Source organism: Pelodiscus sinensis, chromosome 5 (genome assembly GCF_052426305.1).
Source record: "Pelodiscus sinensis isolate ZL-2025 chromosome 5, ASM5242630v1, whole genome shotgun sequence".
NCBI lineage: Eukaryota > Metazoa > Chordata > Testudines > Trionychidae > Pelodiscus > Pelodiscus sinensis.
In genome coordinates, this window is record NC_143056.1 from 9,014,275 (window position 1) to 9,031,892 (window position 17,618).

The window sequence follows — 17,618 nt, forward strand, 5'->3', positions numbered from 1 at the left end:
CTGCTCCTGTAAAATGCTAGATATCCTCAATCCATTGAAGTCAAGATCACATTCCTTTTAAGCCGTGTGGTGGGTGTCTCTCCTGCTGGTTATATTTATGAGCATATGAATCAGAGAAGTTAAAGTTGGAGAAGACCTCTTAGGTCATGCCTCGGTCATCTCTTGGGAACCAGCCCAGATCTCCACAGTAACACATGATGCGTCAGAGGAAGGGAGAAAGAGCCCTCATAAGGGACCTACACCTTCTGTTCTCCGAGGCTTTGTCCAGCCTGGTTTCAAATGACCCCAGCAATGGGGCTTATTTTTAGTTTCACTTCTGTCATATGTACAGACAAGCATTACAGCCCTCCTGTCCCTGGCAAAGAGGCGTTTCTCATTTTGCCCTACATGCAGCTTTCAAGTTCATCACAAAATCAAGCCCCAGTCTCTACAGACCCTATGGCAAATTCAGTCATCCTGACACAAAGTACGTCTCACCCAGGCATAAGCAGTATTATCAATGACTTTTGTTTTAGGCATAAAACGCTTTTGTTCTGGAGCATAAATATGAGTAATATTATCAATTCCAATGTACTCTCTATCCAAAACCCCATTATCTGAGCTGCTCCCCACCCCTTCCTTGTCCCCCTTGGATCTCATGCTGGGGCACAAAGAAGGGGTGTGGAGAATGCAGAGGATCGAGTAATAGAACAGAGTCCCCCCCAGCCCGGACAGCAAGGACGGGGACATGCCCCCGACTGCAGGGAGGCCAGCCTGCTGCTGTATGGCTCCTACTGACAGTGCAGGGAGCTCTCTGCAGCCACATGGTCACAGAAGTGAGGGAGCGGAGCCATGACAGCAGAGTTGGCTAGAGCCAGTGACACCCAGTCCCTGCAGGTGCAAGATGCAGGGAAGGCTGCAGTCACAGAACACTAGAACTGGAAGGGACCTCAAGAGGTCATCGAATCCAGTCCCCTGCCCTCACGGCAGGACCAAGCACCATCTAGATCATCCCTGATAGATGTCTACCCAGCTCTTAAATGTCTCTAGAGATGGAGATTCCACAACCTCCCTAGGCAACTTATTCCAGTGTTTAACCAACCTGATAGTTTGGAAGATTTTCCTAATGTCCAACCTAAACCTCCCTTGCTGCAGTTTAAGCCCATTGCTTCTTGTCCTATCCTCAGAGGCCAAGGAGAACAATTTTTCTCCTTCCTCTTTGTGACACCCTTTTAGGTACTTGAAAACGGCTATCGTGTCCCCTCTCAGTCTTCTCTTTTCCAAACTAAACAAGCCCAATTCTTTCAGTCTTCCCTCATAGCTCATGTTCTCTAAACCTTTCATCATTCTTGTTGCTCTTCTCTGGACTCTTTCCAGTCTCTTCACATCTTTCTTGAAATGCGGTGGCCAGAACTGGACACAATACTCCAGTTGACAGAGGCAGCGGAGGACAAGCGGCATCCCAGAGATGGTGCTGGGGAGAACTGGCTTTTAAGCCAGCTCCCCGCGGCACCAGCTCCTGTCCCCCCCTTGCTGCCTCCCATACAAGGGTGGGGGGTGCCAAAGAGAGCACAGGACAAGCGGGGACTGCTTGAGTCCCTGGTCACCCCACGCTCCCTGCGGCACTTCTGCTTTTGAAATGTACAAGAGACTCACAGGGCTCTTGTACATTTCAAAAGCAGAAGCGCCTGCAGTGGGAACTGGCGCAAGCAGGTTTGCCTCTGCCTCCCCTGTCCCCCGCGGAGATGGTGCTGGGTGGAACCAACTTAAAGCTGGTTCCCCCCAGTACTGGCTCCTGTTCCCCTTGCTGCCTCTCTCTGATACAGGCAGCAAGGGGGGCGGGAAGCGACTGGTCGAGTCACTACTCGACTACCCAATAAGCATTTGCTTATCAGATAGTCGACTAGTCGCTTACATCCCTAATTTGCATTGTAGTAACGCATGAAGGTCGCAGTTAAAATCAGGCCCCATTGTGCTAGGGTCTGTCAAAGTGCATGCTAAGGCAGAGTCTCTGCCGCAAGGCACTTCCAGTCTAACTAGGCAAGGTAGACAAAGAAGAGGCACAGGGAAGCCGGCCACTGATCCTCAGAGGTACGTAGGCTACCTCTTCCTATGGAGTGCAGCAGAAGTTAGGAAACTTTGAGGCGCTGGAGCTACATGACTCGCTCCATGTCATGCAGAGAATCTGTGGAAATGAACCCAGTGCGCGAGAGTCCTGTTCCAGGGCCTTAACCTCAAAACAATCCACGCTCAAGCCATGTATTTCCCCAGGGGAAACTAGCTCAGCAGTTGCCTGTAGTGTTCCCTTTAAGGCCTGCGCTGTCACTCCTGACCCAGTCCACAGAACTCTAGGGCCCTGGGGATAAGAGGATCAGCTAGAATACCTCCTCCGACGGCTGTGCCTCAGCGCTGCCTTTTGACGCCTGAGCGCGGGGTTCACAGATGATCGGATGCGGGAGTTCTGATTCATGCAGCTCTGAGGCCCTGCACTGCACACAAACTATTCTGTTCAGAAGTTAGCAGACCTGCCACTTAGAGGATGCTGATGCTCTGTCAGTATTGCCCTGCTCTGGCATTTCACAATTCCTTCAACAGGCTGCCTTTACAGTCAACTTTGGAGCCACACCTTCATTACAGAGACATTTTATTGTCTTTCTTCGTCGGCCTTGCAAAGCCCCTTTCTTTGTGGGGGAGGGGGGTTCAAACCACTTGAACATCTTTCTCATACAGCATTTAAAGCTTTCACTTACACCAGTTTATCTCTGGTGGAGCTCCATTGAAATCCTCCTGATTTCCACTAACGGAGGTTCAGACCTGTTGTTTCTAATGGTGAAAGTGCTGCTAAAGAAAAGTCTGCCCATTTAAAAAAAAAAAAAAAAAAAAAAAAATCCTTGCTAGAAGTTAGCAGGTTTGAAATCCTGGTCCTGGTTTATCAGTCCTATAAAATAGTTTATCGCCCCATTGTATATCGGCCAAGACCCAGATTCTTAAAGGTATTTGAGGAATTAACGGAAGGAAAATCTTTTAACCTGTCTGTGTAGCCCTAAATCTTCAAGTAAAGGGTGGAGTTAGCCCTGTTGTTTCAGTTCAAACGAGTAAAACCGAGTTACTGGATTACGAATAGATTTGAGTGTTTTGCTATAATTGTGCTGGGTATTTCCTTCGAAAGTCTTGCCTCCTATCATTCATTGCCTTGCCCTGCAGTGGCTCCTCTGAAATCAAGCCTCTAATCATTATTAATTATCATCATTAGGGTAGCACATAGAGGTCACTGTGCTTGGCGCCTGTATGAACACGTAACAGAGACCGTCCCAAGCTGCAAATGTGTAAATCTTCATCGGTGACATTAGCTAACAGCTGGGATTGTGTGCAACAATAAAAAAAAATGATGGTGAACAGTTTTACACAAGTGTGGGAATGTTAAGGATGTAAACATTTTTTTTTAATATAAACCGTGTAATTGATAGAAATTCTATCGGTTACACTGTTAACTGCGGCTCCTTCCCCCCACACACAGGGTCTGCCACAGCTCCCGGCCCTGCAGGACTCCCAGGGTGCCTGCAGCATCTACGGCTCCTGGACCCACAGGGCCACCGGGACTCCTAGTCCCTCAGGGCTGCCGGGGCCAGAACTCCTGGTCCCGTGCGGCTGCCGCAGCTCCCAACAGCCTATGAAGAATGTAACGAGTGCCAGTAAGCTATAAGCATCAGCTTATCCGTTACCCGGTTACTCTGTTGCATCCCTAGTGCCTGTGTAAGAAAGTCAATACGTTTGCACCTATAAAGGAGCATAAAAACACCCGCATCCAGCATCTATTTGGGAATGAAAGTTCGATTGCTTTTGTCAGAGGGACAAGCAAAGTAACGCTCCGGTTTTCAGACATTCACAGGGCATTTGTCAAAGCAGAACAGGTCCCCACCCGCCCAGCTATTGTATTTACCCTTTTGGTGGGTTGCGACTGCTTCTGCCAGACTAACACGTTTTGCTTCCTTTGCAGAGTTCCAGGTACCAGTGACAGAACCTGACATCAACAATAGGCTGGAGTCGTTGTGCCTGAGTATGACAGAACATGCGCTGGGGGGTGAGTGTGCTTCTGCGGTGCGCCGCTGGGTCTTTGACACCGTCCAGGAGGAGTCCCCTTTTTTAATTCTTTCCTCGTCTCCTGGAGGCTGTCTGTCACCGCTACCGTCCTCTTGACTGGGAGAGGAGGAGACCTTGTGGTAGGATGAATTTGTCAATGCTCCCCATTACCTTGCTGAGCAGCAGGGAGAGGCACTTCTGCCTTCAGGGCGTCTGGGCAGCATGCCCGACTGAAAAAGGAGCCAATAAAAGGAATGGAAGAGAGCCAGCAGTCAAGGCACGCTCTGGGAGGTGCCCACCGCCAACAGGCTGGTGAGGAGAAAGGAGGTGTTACGCTGCCCCGCCCTAAATGGTGACTTGTTTAGGCGCCGATATGAGAAAACCGTTCTGAGCACCTGCCACTCCCACTGACGTTACTGGGAATTGACTGTGCTGAGCACCCCGGAAAATCGGGGCATTTGTTAGGGGCACGCGGTGGGAGTTTTGGCATAGGGACTAAAATGGAGGCAGGGTTGGGCTCTAAAGGCCAGACCGTTCTCTGGCGTAAACTGGCATGGAAGTGAATCGATCAAGGCTGATTTACACAGCTGAGGAGCCGGCCCTGTGTATGGATTGAGCATCTAGGCAGGGGCAATGGATTCTGTCTAAAAGGGGGAGAGGGGATGAGACCCCACCCTGCCCCTTCTCTTCCTTTGGCCAAGTGAGAAATCAGAGCCTGGCCAGAGAGCCTGCAACCCTCCAATTTCCTGGGGGGGGGGGAGCCACGAGCAGCCCCCTGCCCATGTCCTTGCCCCCAGGGGCCCTCCACAGGGTTGTGAAGGGTCCGCAGCTCCCCACAGCTGCACGCACACCCCAGGCCACATTTACCCCAGGCAGTCTCCAGCTTCCAGCCTGGTCAGGAGCAGGGCCTTAGGGGAAAAATAGGGGAAGGGGCGGAGCCCATGGCAAAAAGTGAGGGAGCCATGGCCCCTTGCCTCCCCCGTTCCAGTGCCCTGTTTCTATATCACCACAAGAGCCTGCCAACATGGCGGCAGGGACGGGTTAGTGAAACTTGGGCTTCCCATGTGGCCTTTACAGCCGAGCACCACTCAGTCCAGTGTAAGTCCAAATACAGCCACGGTTCTTTTATCCTGTGCCTTTCTACAACGCCGGTCCCCACAGAGCCTGGGTGCCCTACAGACTAATTGCCGTCAGTTTCCCAGCAAACGGGAATTCTCCTCAGGGATCGGATGCCAGGGGTTGATTTCTGGGAGAGCTGCATTAGCTGCCTGACCTAGTCGACTGTGATAACTGAATCCTACATAGATGCATCTTCCACCGGCCCTTAACGGTTCTGGCTCAGGCTGGGTTCTGGCAACGGCAAGGTGTGTGATCTTTGCTGAGAAAACTCCGCCTGCTGTCGTCATGGCAATGCCTCCAGGATCAAGGCTCCTTTGTGCTAGACACCAGGCAGAACACAGACAAGAGTTCCCGTCCCCCCGGCTCACTGTGTAGATATCACAGAGGACACAGCTGACGGACAAAATAGACCAATGGGCTCACTCACAGAACCAACAGCTTAGTAGAAAAGTGGATGTCTCAGCTGGGCCAGGGCCTGGCGAAAGCTAGAGGAAGACCCGACTGTCTCGCAGCACACACGGGTTTTGTGACTCGCTTAATTTCGATTTAGAGGGGGAAAAACACGCAACCTCCCTGCACAATTGTGCCAGGTGCTGTTAGCAGTGAGCCACCTGCCTGCCAAAAAACTACCCACGGACAGAGAATGTGCCAAGCAATCGCTGCCGAAAACCCGCCCATCAAATGACGAGTTTGTGCAGCATGCCCAGAAACCGATGGCCTGTGTCAAACTGGCATGGAGGGGCGGGTAGCCAATTCTAGGGTCTGGAGGGCAGAGACACCCTGTTGGCAGCTGCTGCCTGGCAGTTTATCATGAGGAGAGGGGCAGATGCTCCGGCGGAGCTGGGCCAGTTAGGGATTTGACCCACATGGCCTTGGCCCAGGCCTCGCTACACGAAAACGGCTTTTCACACACAAAGCTATAAATAGCTTTCCACACACAAACGAAGCGGAGCTTTAACAAACCTGTTTGTTTTGAGCCTTCACATGGCAGCTAGGTGAACAGCTGCATCAGTCTGAAGCGATTTCCACGGTGAGCTGCGTAGGGGAACAGGGAGCGCTGTGTGTCGGGCCCCGGGTTAGGAATAGCTCGCTTGGCCATTGCCAAAGTCAGTAATGTGGTGGGCTGTGGTATGCAGGGCTGCTGCCCTTATGCATAGCTCTAGACTTGTAACAAAACGGCCCAGTGTCTTGACAGCAGCTGCCGTGTCTCTTAAAAGTCAGCTCATTCCGGCAGCCCTCCTAGGTATTTCCTCGGTCTAGCTCATGCGCTAAATGGGCTGCATTATGTGGGATGATGCCGGGGCGAGGTTGGAAGGGGAGCTGCTGCTTTTCTGGGATGATTGCCGCTAACGTTTGCAGCACCAGCCTGATTCCCTGCTCTGAGTGGGCCTGGGGTCTCCCTGCGGGCTCTCCAAGGCATCGTTCTCAGTCGCTTTGCATCACTCGCGTGTCAGCTCTGACACTCAAGGCAGCATGAGGCACAGTATTGCAGCAGGAGCCGCCCCGCGGCCAACCCTTCATGTTCTCCTCCCAGAACAGGAGCACATCCGAGCCTGATATCCCTCTGTGCCTGTGCTAGGGAGGAGCTAGAACAATGCTGTAACCTGGACCTGAACTTCCCAGCGCCTTAGGGACGTAGCGGCGTAGCCCGTTAAACGGTTAACCGAGAAGCGGCAGCCCGCAAACCCTCCCCCCGTGACTCTGCATTTAAAGTATTTTGGGAGCCGGTGTGCAGGCAGTCTGGCTCAGTCCTGCAGGTTCCAGCAGCTCTGCGTTTAAATCCTAACCTCCCTAATTTGCATCCAGGTTTGGGCTCGGCCCATTCAAAAGATGAGCCAGCCGCTGAATTTGGATCCACGCTGCACCCAGCTTAGAAGGGGGTGGGTCGCAAAAGCAGGTTGATCTGATGTTTCCGTTCATGCCCATCTTTGGCATCTAGGTCCCTAATTCCAGGTGGGGTTGGAAATGTTATATATTTATCTCCCATGGAAATGTTCCCTCGCCCAAAGCCTGTGGTTGTGTTCCTGAAAACCGTCCTAATGCGTTCACACGTCTGTGCGTGGCGGAGCACAGAGGAGCCGTGTCAACAAATAGCTGTTCAAGTACGGCATGTCCCCCCCTCCCCTCCCAATGCGTTTGTCATAACTCATGTCTGGTTAAAAACCCTTCCGCAGCATGAAGCCTCAGCACGGCTTTTCATTGTCGTTCTTTCTTTCCGTGCTTCATCCCCTTGCAGAGAGCTGTGCGTGGAGTGTCCCAGGCCCCGTGGATTTCATTGGAGGGAGCAGGCGCGCTAAGCCCACGCATACCTCTCAGCGCTTTCTGACTGGTCAGTTGGCTCATTAAGGCCTTGCTGAGACATCACACCTCCCTGAGGAGTTTTCGGATCAAACTCTCGCATTCCCCACCCCCAAATTCCCAACTCCCCCGACTTCTGAGCCGTGCAGGGACAGGGCCTTGCTTGAGAAGAGCTGGGAACCACACGTTACCCGGAGGCTGTCAGGAACCCTGAGGAAGAGAGGAGGCCAGAAATTAACTGAGGAGAATTTATCCCCAGACGCCTCGGTCCTGGCCCCTGTGAATTGTTCAAGGAGCCCCACTGAGATAAGATGGAGCTGATCGCGCTCAGCCCCTCACAGGGCCTTTCCTCAAGCGTGGCATTAATGCTGCCTCTGTGGTATTTCTTGCCTCCCCGTCTTATTGTTCCTTTCACTTGCTTGCCTTAGTACTGGAGCATTTGAAAAAACAGAGGGTAGGGGTGGAAAGTGGCAAACAGGAGGGAGTAGGGGTGCAGGATCTGGGTGGGAGGTAGGGTGCTAGAACAGGCCGAGGGGTGTCTGGGTGGGAGGTAGGGTGCTAGAACAGGCCGAGGGGGGTCTGGGTGGGAGGTAGGATGCTAGAGCAGGCTGAAGGTGCAGGGTCTCGGCAGGAGCATTTATTTGGCTCCATGCCTCTTTCCACTCCCAGGCACCACCACCCCTGCTGCTCCCATTGGCCATGATTCCAGCCAATGGGAGCAGTGGGGAAAGCCGCCAAGCAAGCAGTTTCCTCTGAGCAAACAGGAACAAGAAATGGGCAAATTGTGCTTCCTCCCTTCCTGGAGCACAGGACCAGGGCATGCATTGGGAGTGACACTGCATTCCTTGGGCTGCTCCCGGAACAGCAGCACTACGCAGCTCCCTCACTTGGGCTACATCTACACTGCAGGCTTCTTGTGCAAGAGCGTGTCCACACTGCAAAAGCGCATCGGAAAAGCGATGTGCTTTTGCACTAGAGAGCATCCAGACTGCGTGGATGCTCTCTTGCAAGAAAGCTGTGATTGCCATGAACAGAATGGCCACCAGGGCACCTGTGCATCTTCCGGTAGGCTGTTTTTGTGCAAAAAAACCCTGTTTCCTGTCCACACGCACCTTTTTGCATAAGAGCGCTTGCGCCAAAAGGAGTTATTCCTCGTAGAAAGGGGAATAACTACACCGCAAAACCCCCTCTGGTCTGTCGATTCACTGTACATTTTCTTGCGCAAAAATGTGTGTGTGGTGTGGATGCTTCGCAAGTTTTTGCGCAAAAACTCTGCAGTGTAGACATAGCCTCAGAGCAGATTGCAAAGGTACATTTGAGCTTTTCCTGCGTACCAATATGGACATTATATTCACAACTCAAGGGAGTGTATCAGAGCCCTGCTGACTAGCACACAGATAGGGAGGGCAGCTAGGTGGACATAAACCACTGGTTTTGAATTTCCCTGACATTTTGATTTATGATTTGATCCAGGCCAGTCTGCTGTGTTGATTCAAATTGCAACATGCCCATCGTGGCAGTACTGAGGCCAGGCAGTGTGAAGCAATGTCCCCCTAATTATGGCTTGCATCTTTCAGACGGCGTTGACAGAACCTCTACAATATAGAAGATGAATGTGTAACGGTGACAGCGCTGGCCGTGAGAATGGCTGCTGCAGGTCCAGTGGACCCGTCTCCAGACTTGCACAGGATTCTCAAAGAGATTTTGCGTTCTCTCTGTCTGTCTGTCTGTCTGTCTGTCTGTCTGTCTGTCTGTCTGTCTCTCGCGCTCCCGTTTTAATTTTGTGAATGTGTAGATTGTCCTTGTGAACATATCATTAGAATTGGACTTTGTTTGGTCCATGATGACATCCTCTCTAGAGGAAAAGCATGGGGGGAGGGGGAGCAGTGTGGTGGCAAATGAGGTGTTCATCTCCGGCTGAGGATGGAGAGCACCAAAGGCAACCCCTGTTTCTGAATGCAGAAATTAACCAATACCACACGTGTGACCAAAAACCAAGGGGATAACTTATTGTTCAGAGTTTACAACTCTTAAATTTCACTGGAGCTGAAATATCATCTGCTGGAGCTTCAGTGCTGTCAGACCACCAACAACCAAACGTCCTGTCAACGAAATGGAAAACAACTAAATTTCAATTTGTGTGCTGTTTACATAAAAGCAGATATAAAGGGTACATAAGTGTGTGAAAATGTCAGGTGGGCCTTTGTCTCGTATGCCTGTTGTAAAGGATTTTTTTGTTGTTGTTTTACTTCTGTTAATAGCAGCAGGTTTGCATTTTACATAGCAGACAAGCTATGCGTCTAGGGGCAGGCCTTGGGGTTTAATCTTACCAGCTGGGACAGAAAGGACATCAGAGAAGGGAGTGAGGGATGTTGGGGAGTGGGCGGGCATATGTGTGATTGGACGTGGAGAGCAGGCACGATCAGTTAATTGTTTCTTGTTTGTGTGTGTGCGCGCGTGTGTGTATGTGAATACCTAAAAGATGCTGCATCATAGCTTTTACAGACCTGCCACTACATCCCAAACTGACTTGATCATTTTCTGAACTAGCTACAAGTGTGGCAGCTACATTACAGGGGGTGAGGGGTTGGACTTTCTTGCCCAGGGAGATGATGAGAGGAGGTGAAGAGGTGGAGAAGGTTTTGAAGGGAAAGCATGAGCTTCCTATGCTAAGGGACCATGCAGGAGAGCAGCAAAATATAAGTAGTGCTGGGCTGCTGCTCTCTGTATAAATAGTGAGTACGCTCTGTTCAGTGTTTATATTGGCACACAAACACTGCCGCCTTTTTCTTGAGCCTAACAAATAACAAGCGTGCATGTGGCCATAGGGTAATAAGCTGGCTAAACTGGACATTACATGGAAGGGAAGGAAGATCAACATGTGGGAGGAATAAAGATTTAAGAGACAGTAGTTTGGATGCACATCTCTATGCTGCTGTCATCCCAGAACTGTAGCTATAACACGGTTTTTATAACTGAGAGCTAAGCATGGCCCTAGTTCATTTCATGTGTGAATTTGATATAACTTTCATCAAGCAAGTGTTTAAACTGAGAGTGGGGGGCCAGACTCAAGTCTCCTTCATACCAGCCTCTCGCCATAGTTTTTCCATTGAATTCAGTGGGTTAACTGCAGATTTACACCCAAAGGAGAACAGAATCTTCCTCTGATATTTTAGTAACATGTTACTGAATCCCCCTTGCTTGTTTTACATTCAGAGGGCCTGGTTTTTGTTTTGTTTAACTTACAAAACAGGTTACCCCAGTGCATCTCCATTGGCTTTTGTGGAGTTACTCCAGATTTTCATGGGTGTAAGTAAGAAATGATTTGGTGCATGCAGTTTTTCTTTATTATATAAAGAAAAGTAATCTTGGTGCATGCCATGGCTATGGGAATCTATACAATACTTCAAAAATCAGTTCTGCCAGTTACTGTTGGTTGGGTAGTTGACATTCTCTGAAAGTAGCTATGGAATTGCTAAAAGAAGCAAATCTTTTCAGTGCCAAACCTTCAACGTGACTATTTTAAAAGGGGGGAATAAGGGCTAAACTGCAGCTTCCAAGAGGTGTTCTTACATGTACAATAGGGTTTGTAAATCCAATTTAGATGCAGCATTTTTACTTAACTTTATAAAAACAAAAGTGCCAAAATGCAGTTTTTCATGCTGATGGACATAAAGTTGATATTTCTTGGTTTCCTGTTTACCAGAATGCATGATACAATGTAACTGAGCATGATTTGGTGGAGAAACAAAGGAAGATGAAAGGAGGGGACTTTGGAATGTGTTAGGAGCTTAAAACAACATAACTGAAGAGAATAATGAACTGCAGTGTTACACAAATTGTATAGGAAATCTGAGCTGCATCTTGAGCATTCATAGCTATATACAATGTGCAGCATCAGAAAATGACTTGTGAACACAATCACCTTAGCATCTTTTGAAAGGAAGACAAAGTATTTACAAATCTGAAATTCTATTTATTCCTTTGCTGAATACAGAAACAGAGGTTATCTGATTATTAGATATATTATTTTGGATATATTACTTATTAACGTCCTATGGCTGGTAACCATGATAATAATGTCTGTTATTAACCACCACATAATTCAATTTTTCTTTTCTTTTTTTAAGCTTATTTTCCATTGTATAGGTTAATGATAGACTTTGATGTGTTTTTTGCTGGTTTTATTTGTTTTAATTAAAAAGTGGCTTCAATTAAATTTTGGAAGTCCTTCCCCGCTTTGTTTTGAGGCCTGTATTGAGTGCAGGTGTAGAGGTCAATTTAAAAATCAAATCCTAAAGTCAAATAAATTTATTTATGAAAACCAGTTGCATGCATAAGGCTGTGAAGTCAAATATTTAGTAATAAAGCGGCAGTGCCTTTTTTGTATTTACCCATTTACCCCAAATGCAACTGTTTTATAATAAGCAAGTATCAAATGATTTCAAATCTCAGAGTAACAAATATTTCACTGCATAGAAATGTTTTTGTTTGTTTTTTAAGTAAAGCAGTGTGTACTTGGTATCTCTGCAAGCATCTCTGACAGAGAGAGTAGTTTGCTACACTATTATCATGTATGAGGTTTTACTGGTGCTTTTAATCCTTAGCAGTTTCTTACATTTATTAACAGTAGGGGGCAGACACATACAAGAGGCTGAAACGTACAAGGAATGAAATGCTGCTGATGGTTTTTCGCTGCTTTGGGTTTCACTTCTGAATGACAGCTGACGAGAAAAACAAAATAGCTTGTGTCTGCTGGGTGGTGCTGTGTGCACTGAAAAGCTCATGAATTCTGCATATCCAAGTGTCCTTGGCTGCGTCCACACTGCAAAAATTATTCTCCTTTGAGCACAGGTCAGGCTTGGCTGTCTCTCCCCACCCAATAAATTGCCCTGCTGAGCTCGACAGGACCCTGAGAGTCTGACATGCGCAAGGCGCCTGGCAGATTTATCACAGGGCACCCCTCCTTGGAAAGTGCTTAAGTTCTGCTGACTTCCAGGGGACTTCCGCATGGGTTCAAAGCTAAGCACACTCTTTGCAGAATAGGTGCTGGACTAAGATGTTTTGTGCTGCCTTCCACCTCTGCAGCCGGACTCAAGCGTTTGCCTGTGGGGAAAGGGGTCTGACAATGTCACCCTGCTGTCAAACCCAGCTCATTTTTGCAGTTGGACACAGTCTTTTAATCCTCCCATCATCCTGGTATGGGACATGTTTTCATGACACTGAGGAAACTCTTGTTATTTTCCTTTGAGGTGCCATGAGCTGACCCTTCCACGACAAGCCCTTCGTTTAAGTAGTAATGCAAATACCTTAAGCTGGAGATCAGCCTGTTTTTCTCAGAGGGTGGAAGTCCAGGGATTTTTCTCCAGTGACCAACAGGCTTTCTGCTACCTGAACGAACAGTAGTTCCGTGCACAATGCAGAACAAGTATCACGCAGACCCCTGTTCCATACACATTAGAAATTAGTACTGTGTCCCAGAGCTCCGATTTTAGTCAGCACTTAAGAATAGTTCTATTGTCACCTTTCTCTATCATGGGGTGCAAAAACATGACCCATTTTTTGGCTTTCTGAATGTGCCTGATGAAAAGTAGATCCTGCAGAAGTATAATTTGCACACGGTTATGATAACACTAAAGTTGATTTTATACAAGTCATCAGAGTTTGCAAAGTGAGTTTTATTTTTTGTATTCCTTTATCTTTACTTAAAGGTGAATGTGTATTCCTCTGGGAGGAATAGGAAGAAAACAGGAATGTTAATAATGTTAAACAGAATACTTCCTCCCTTATTAATATATAACCCTTATGTATTTATGCAAAATGTAAGCTTACTTTAAAAAGCTTTGAACTTTCTTTTGTTGCATGCCATCTTCTGGCAGCTCCTTATTGTACATGCATGCAGTTAGTCCTGTTTTTTCTGTATAAAGTTAGTGCACAAAGAAATATTTTTGCCTAGTTAATGTTGCCAAGCAATGCATATTTTTTAAATTTGTCATATATGGAAATAGCATGTTTGTTACATGTAAAAGCTTCCTGATATAAAGAAATACTAATGTTTGAAGATGCTGTTCTTTGCAAGTGTACAGTTTTCAAATGTTGTTACCAGTGAAACACCCTTGTGATTTAAACTTGCTACAATGTATTTATTACTCATTTCCTCCCATGTAACTAGGAATCATGGCTATATTTCATATCAACATTATATTGAAAGTGATGGGAGATGATTAATACAAGGTTTTGTAACACTGGGGTGTGTTGTCTTTTTTTGAGGGGGAAGGGTCGGGGAGGTGACATCTGGTTTCTTAATTTTTTCCCCACTAAGGCCAGTATCAGGGCTCCAAAAGAACAAAGAAAACGACTGTTTGGTTTTGTAACATTTGTATAGGAGTTCCTGCAGTTGCAATGTAGGCCCAGATTAAGGTATTAAGAGGCCTAGCCCCCATTGATTTCATTATTTAGGTCTCTAACTACCTTTGAGGAGCTGCGATTCAATGCTTATAAATGGCAGTGTGGAAAGTTAGCAGTAACCCCAGCTGCAAATGGGGAAAATGAGGCCCAGATCAATTTCCTCTGCTCCAAAGAGAGACAAGTGAATAGTTCTACCAGGCATGATGAGAACCCAGGAAGTTCTGGTTCTGTTAATCCGAGTCCAGCAGCCAGCCGGCTTTCCTATGAACCCTGTCTTCTGCAGCCATTGTCAGGAGCCAGGTTTTCCAAACCCATCAGCCTGCCTTACATGTCATGAGTTTTTGAAACAGATAAAGAGGAGGCTTTTTGGTGGTCCGACTCCTGAGCCATGCACAACCTTGGGAGCTCCTGGGTTAAACTCCCATTGCCTCCGTTGGAGGATGCTGATAGGTATCCACAAAGGTGCATGGGCTTAGGGGAGACACAGTCTAGCCAAGTGACTCAGCTGGAGTGCGAAAGTCGTGTATTGCTTCACCTTCCACACAGCAAGCACCAGGTAGTTCATTATAACAATCAGGAGGTCCCTGTTCTGCAGCCAAACGCATTGGAGAGGACTTGGGAGGAGAAACCGGCATGCAGTGCTGCTCGCATAGCTCCTCCCTGTCCATGCATGGGGGAGGGGGCTCTGTCTCCTGCCGGAAAAAAAGTCTACAGGGCACAACCCCAAACTCTGCAGCTCCCAGGGGGAAGCAAGAGCTGCATGGCCCTAGCACCACCAGCTGCTCCATTCCTCAGCCAAATACTGCCCTACTGGGGACAGCCGCTGGGAGCCCCTTCCCAGGAAAGGGACTGTAAACTCCATGGGGAGGGTGAACAGGCAGCCCCCTCTGTCCTGCCCTTCAGCACCTGGAACCCTGGGATCCAGAGGCAGGTAGCTCCATGAGGTAACTGTGCCCCCCATCCATGAAGGGTGTGTGATTTCCCCTCCCCTCCCCTACATAGTGACTCTTGCCACACCCCTAGGCAGGAGGCAGCAGTAGCCTCCTTTTTACAGGTGAAGGAGCCGAGGCTCAGAGACGAGACGTGACCCCCGCCACCCATGTAGAAAAATGTCCTGCTTTCCAGCTCTTCCCTCACTGGGCCCTACTGGATTTATAAACTTGCTGTTCTTCCCTATTGGCATCCTCCTTGTTGCCCAGTTCTGGGGCCTGTCCTGGCAAAGGTGGGACCCGTCAGGGCCACCTGACCCGCTAATCTCTCCGGCCAAACAGAAGCGTTCTAAGCAAGGAGCCGGCCATCCTCGAGGCAGCTCTGCCAGCGTCCAGGCAGCCAGCGCCCACCCTTAGTTCATTGACTAGTCGTACTGCTCCCACTCACCGTCCAGGCTGCATAGTATCTGCTTGCGCGTGTGAGGGTCGGTGCCAAGGAAGATCAGCCTACCCGATGGCCCAGGGATGGGGGCTGGGCTCCCCCCAAATAAAGCACAGCTCTGCCAAGTGCAGGGGTTGCAGAACGCCCGCCTCCTCCCATTCGGAATAGCGAGCATGCGGTTTTGCCGGGCTCACACCTTTCCACAGAGGCAGCACCTGGGAGGTCAGATGTGCCCCAGAGTTTCCAGGTGGGGGGAAACTCACACCCACAGAGACTCCATCTGCACAGCCGTCAGCCCTGCTCCTTCGCCATCGGCCAAAGCCAGGTTCTTTTTCACCCCCTCCAAAACCAGGAGCAAGGCCTTTTCCTTCCATAAACAATTCATTTTTCCATGGACGGGCAGCTGCCGTTTGGCTTTCAAAGCAAGGGTTTGCTGCACGAATTTAAAAGGAAAGGGGAGGACGGGGTCCATGTGGAAAGCTGGAATGGAGCAGACAAGCTTGGCGGGCAGGCTGGGCCGCTCAGTCACCCAGCGGGGCTCACGGCGATGAGGTGTGTTTCCATGTATTATTTCCATTAACAGGCCAGGCTGTAAATGTAACCGGCTCCCTTAGGAAGGCGGCTGGATGAATCACGCGCCCGGCATAAATCCGTTATTAATCTCCTTGCCCAGATTATGATGTACTTGACCCGTAGCCAGTTATTTAAATGGTGCAATGGCTCATTCCCCTTTTATGAGGGCTGCTTTTCTGTTTGGAAGCCCATAATCACAGGAAACCAGGGCGCTCAATTCTTCCCTGCTGCATTCTAAAGGGGGTGTCGGTCACCCCTCATTAGGCTGAGCTCAGAGCAGCAAAGGGGTGTATCCACGTTGCTTTCGGTCCAGTGGTGAAACACCCACTCCCTCTCAAACCCTGCAGTGGTTGCAAACGTGGCTCAGGTGTGCTGCCCTCAGTGGCTGGGGCACTGCATGTCCCGTAAGCTAGTGGTGCTCAAAGTGTGGGCCTTCTTGCAGGTGGGCTGCGGGCTTGTGGCTTGCCCCCCTCCCGCAGCAGGGAGGCTGCACTCGTGCGCCAGCCCCCACAACCCGCAAGGATGGCACACCGGCTTCCCATTGCGGGGGGGTGGAGGGAGTCTCACAGGCTGGAAGAGGAAATGGCTCGCTTGGAGGCTTTCCCCGCTGTTCCCATTGGCTGGAATCATGGCAAATGGGAGCAGGGGGAGGGTGCCTGGGAGTGGCAGGAGGCGTGGTGTCAGGTATGTGCTCCTCATCCCCCTACCACCAAGACCCTGCACCCTTAGCCCGCTCTAGCACCCTGCCTCCCAGCCACACCCTGCACCCCCTACTCCCGCCTGCATCTATTTTGTCAGCGTGGCTGGTCTGCGGAAAGGTCTGCATTGAGTGAGGAGTAGCCAGGTATCCACCACCAGCTTCACCAGGGTTGGAGCTGGCATCAGCTGAAGGAGAACCACGGCTCTAAGCAAACCTAGGGCTTGCAAAAGCGCCCGCTGCCTTAGCCCATGCCCTTCAGAGGGCAGAGCCGGTACCCCTCACCCGTGTGCCAGGCTTAGCTGATGGGGCTGGGTGGGATTACTTGCCTCTGTTTAGCAGTGCGCTGTTGCCTGGGGTTTTTGCTGATCTTGGCCACTCCGGGCGGCAAGCCTTGTGCCTCACAATCGCTGGGCTCTCTTGTGCAGTTTCACAGGCAGAGTCCCTCAGGGGCCTGGCTCACGGAGCCCCTTAGCCATTCCCAGGGCTGTGTCTAGAGAGCTACAAGTGGCCTGTTGTTAGGAGTAGCTTGTGTTTGCCAATCCAGCTACTCTTTTGCAAGCTGGCCCCTCTAGCAGCCAGGCCTCGCACACGGCTGCTGTCTGGTCACTGTGATGAAGCAGGCAGCTGAGCGGGGTTGGTGCAGACGGCAGGGACAAGACCTTTTTGTGGCTAGCAACCAGCCCCTCTGGATAGTGTCTGTTCGCTACGTCTGGCCTGGCTCCTTCAGCACCAAGCACGGAGCCACATTAGCCACCATCCTGGAGCAGGCGGCATCTTTATTAAAAAATCTCTCTCACCCACACAAAGTTCACAGCTTGCCCTTGCTTTGTCCCTGGCAGCTCTAACTACACTACACTATCGACACTGGAGATCACGCAGGTGTGGCTGGCACATTGAAAGCATTAGAGAAGAGGTCACCATTTTCCCCCGGGGAACTAATGTTCCCTCTAACTTTTTTTTCCCCATTTGTGTGCAGAATAAATTTTGTTATGTGCACCGAGGCATGTGTGGATGTGCACCACCAGTAGAAACACATGCTGCTGGCTATGGACACTCTGCTAGTCAGCTGGGCAGCATTTGAATCTCTCCT

At 49.6% G+C, this 17,618-nt stretch overlaps 1 protein-coding gene across 7 annotated transcripts in view; it reads left to right on the forward strand.

The window, feature by feature from the left end:
- SAMD4A (sterile alpha motif domain containing 4A) overlaps window positions 1-12,920 on the forward strand; it is a 219,623-nt gene extending 206,703 nt beyond the window's left edge. For 5 of the 7 annotated variants that reach the window (XM_075926233.2, XM_075926236.2, XM_075926234.2 and 2 more), the window contains 3 exons: window positions 3,977-4,060; window positions 7,415-7,507; window positions 9,054-12,920. In XM_075926233.2, coding sequence (XP_075782348.1) covers window positions 3,977-4,060; window positions 7,415-7,507; window positions 9,054-9,082 — 206 coding nt within the window. In that variant the 3' untranslated portion in view covers window positions 9,083-12,920. The remainder of the gene's footprint in view (window positions 1-3,976; window positions 4,061-7,414; window positions 7,508-9,053) is intronic. The other 2 variants (XM_075926235.2, XM_075926237.2) reach the window with 1 other exon arrangement.
- The last annotated feature ends 4,698 nt before the right edge of the window (window positions 12,921-17,618 follow it).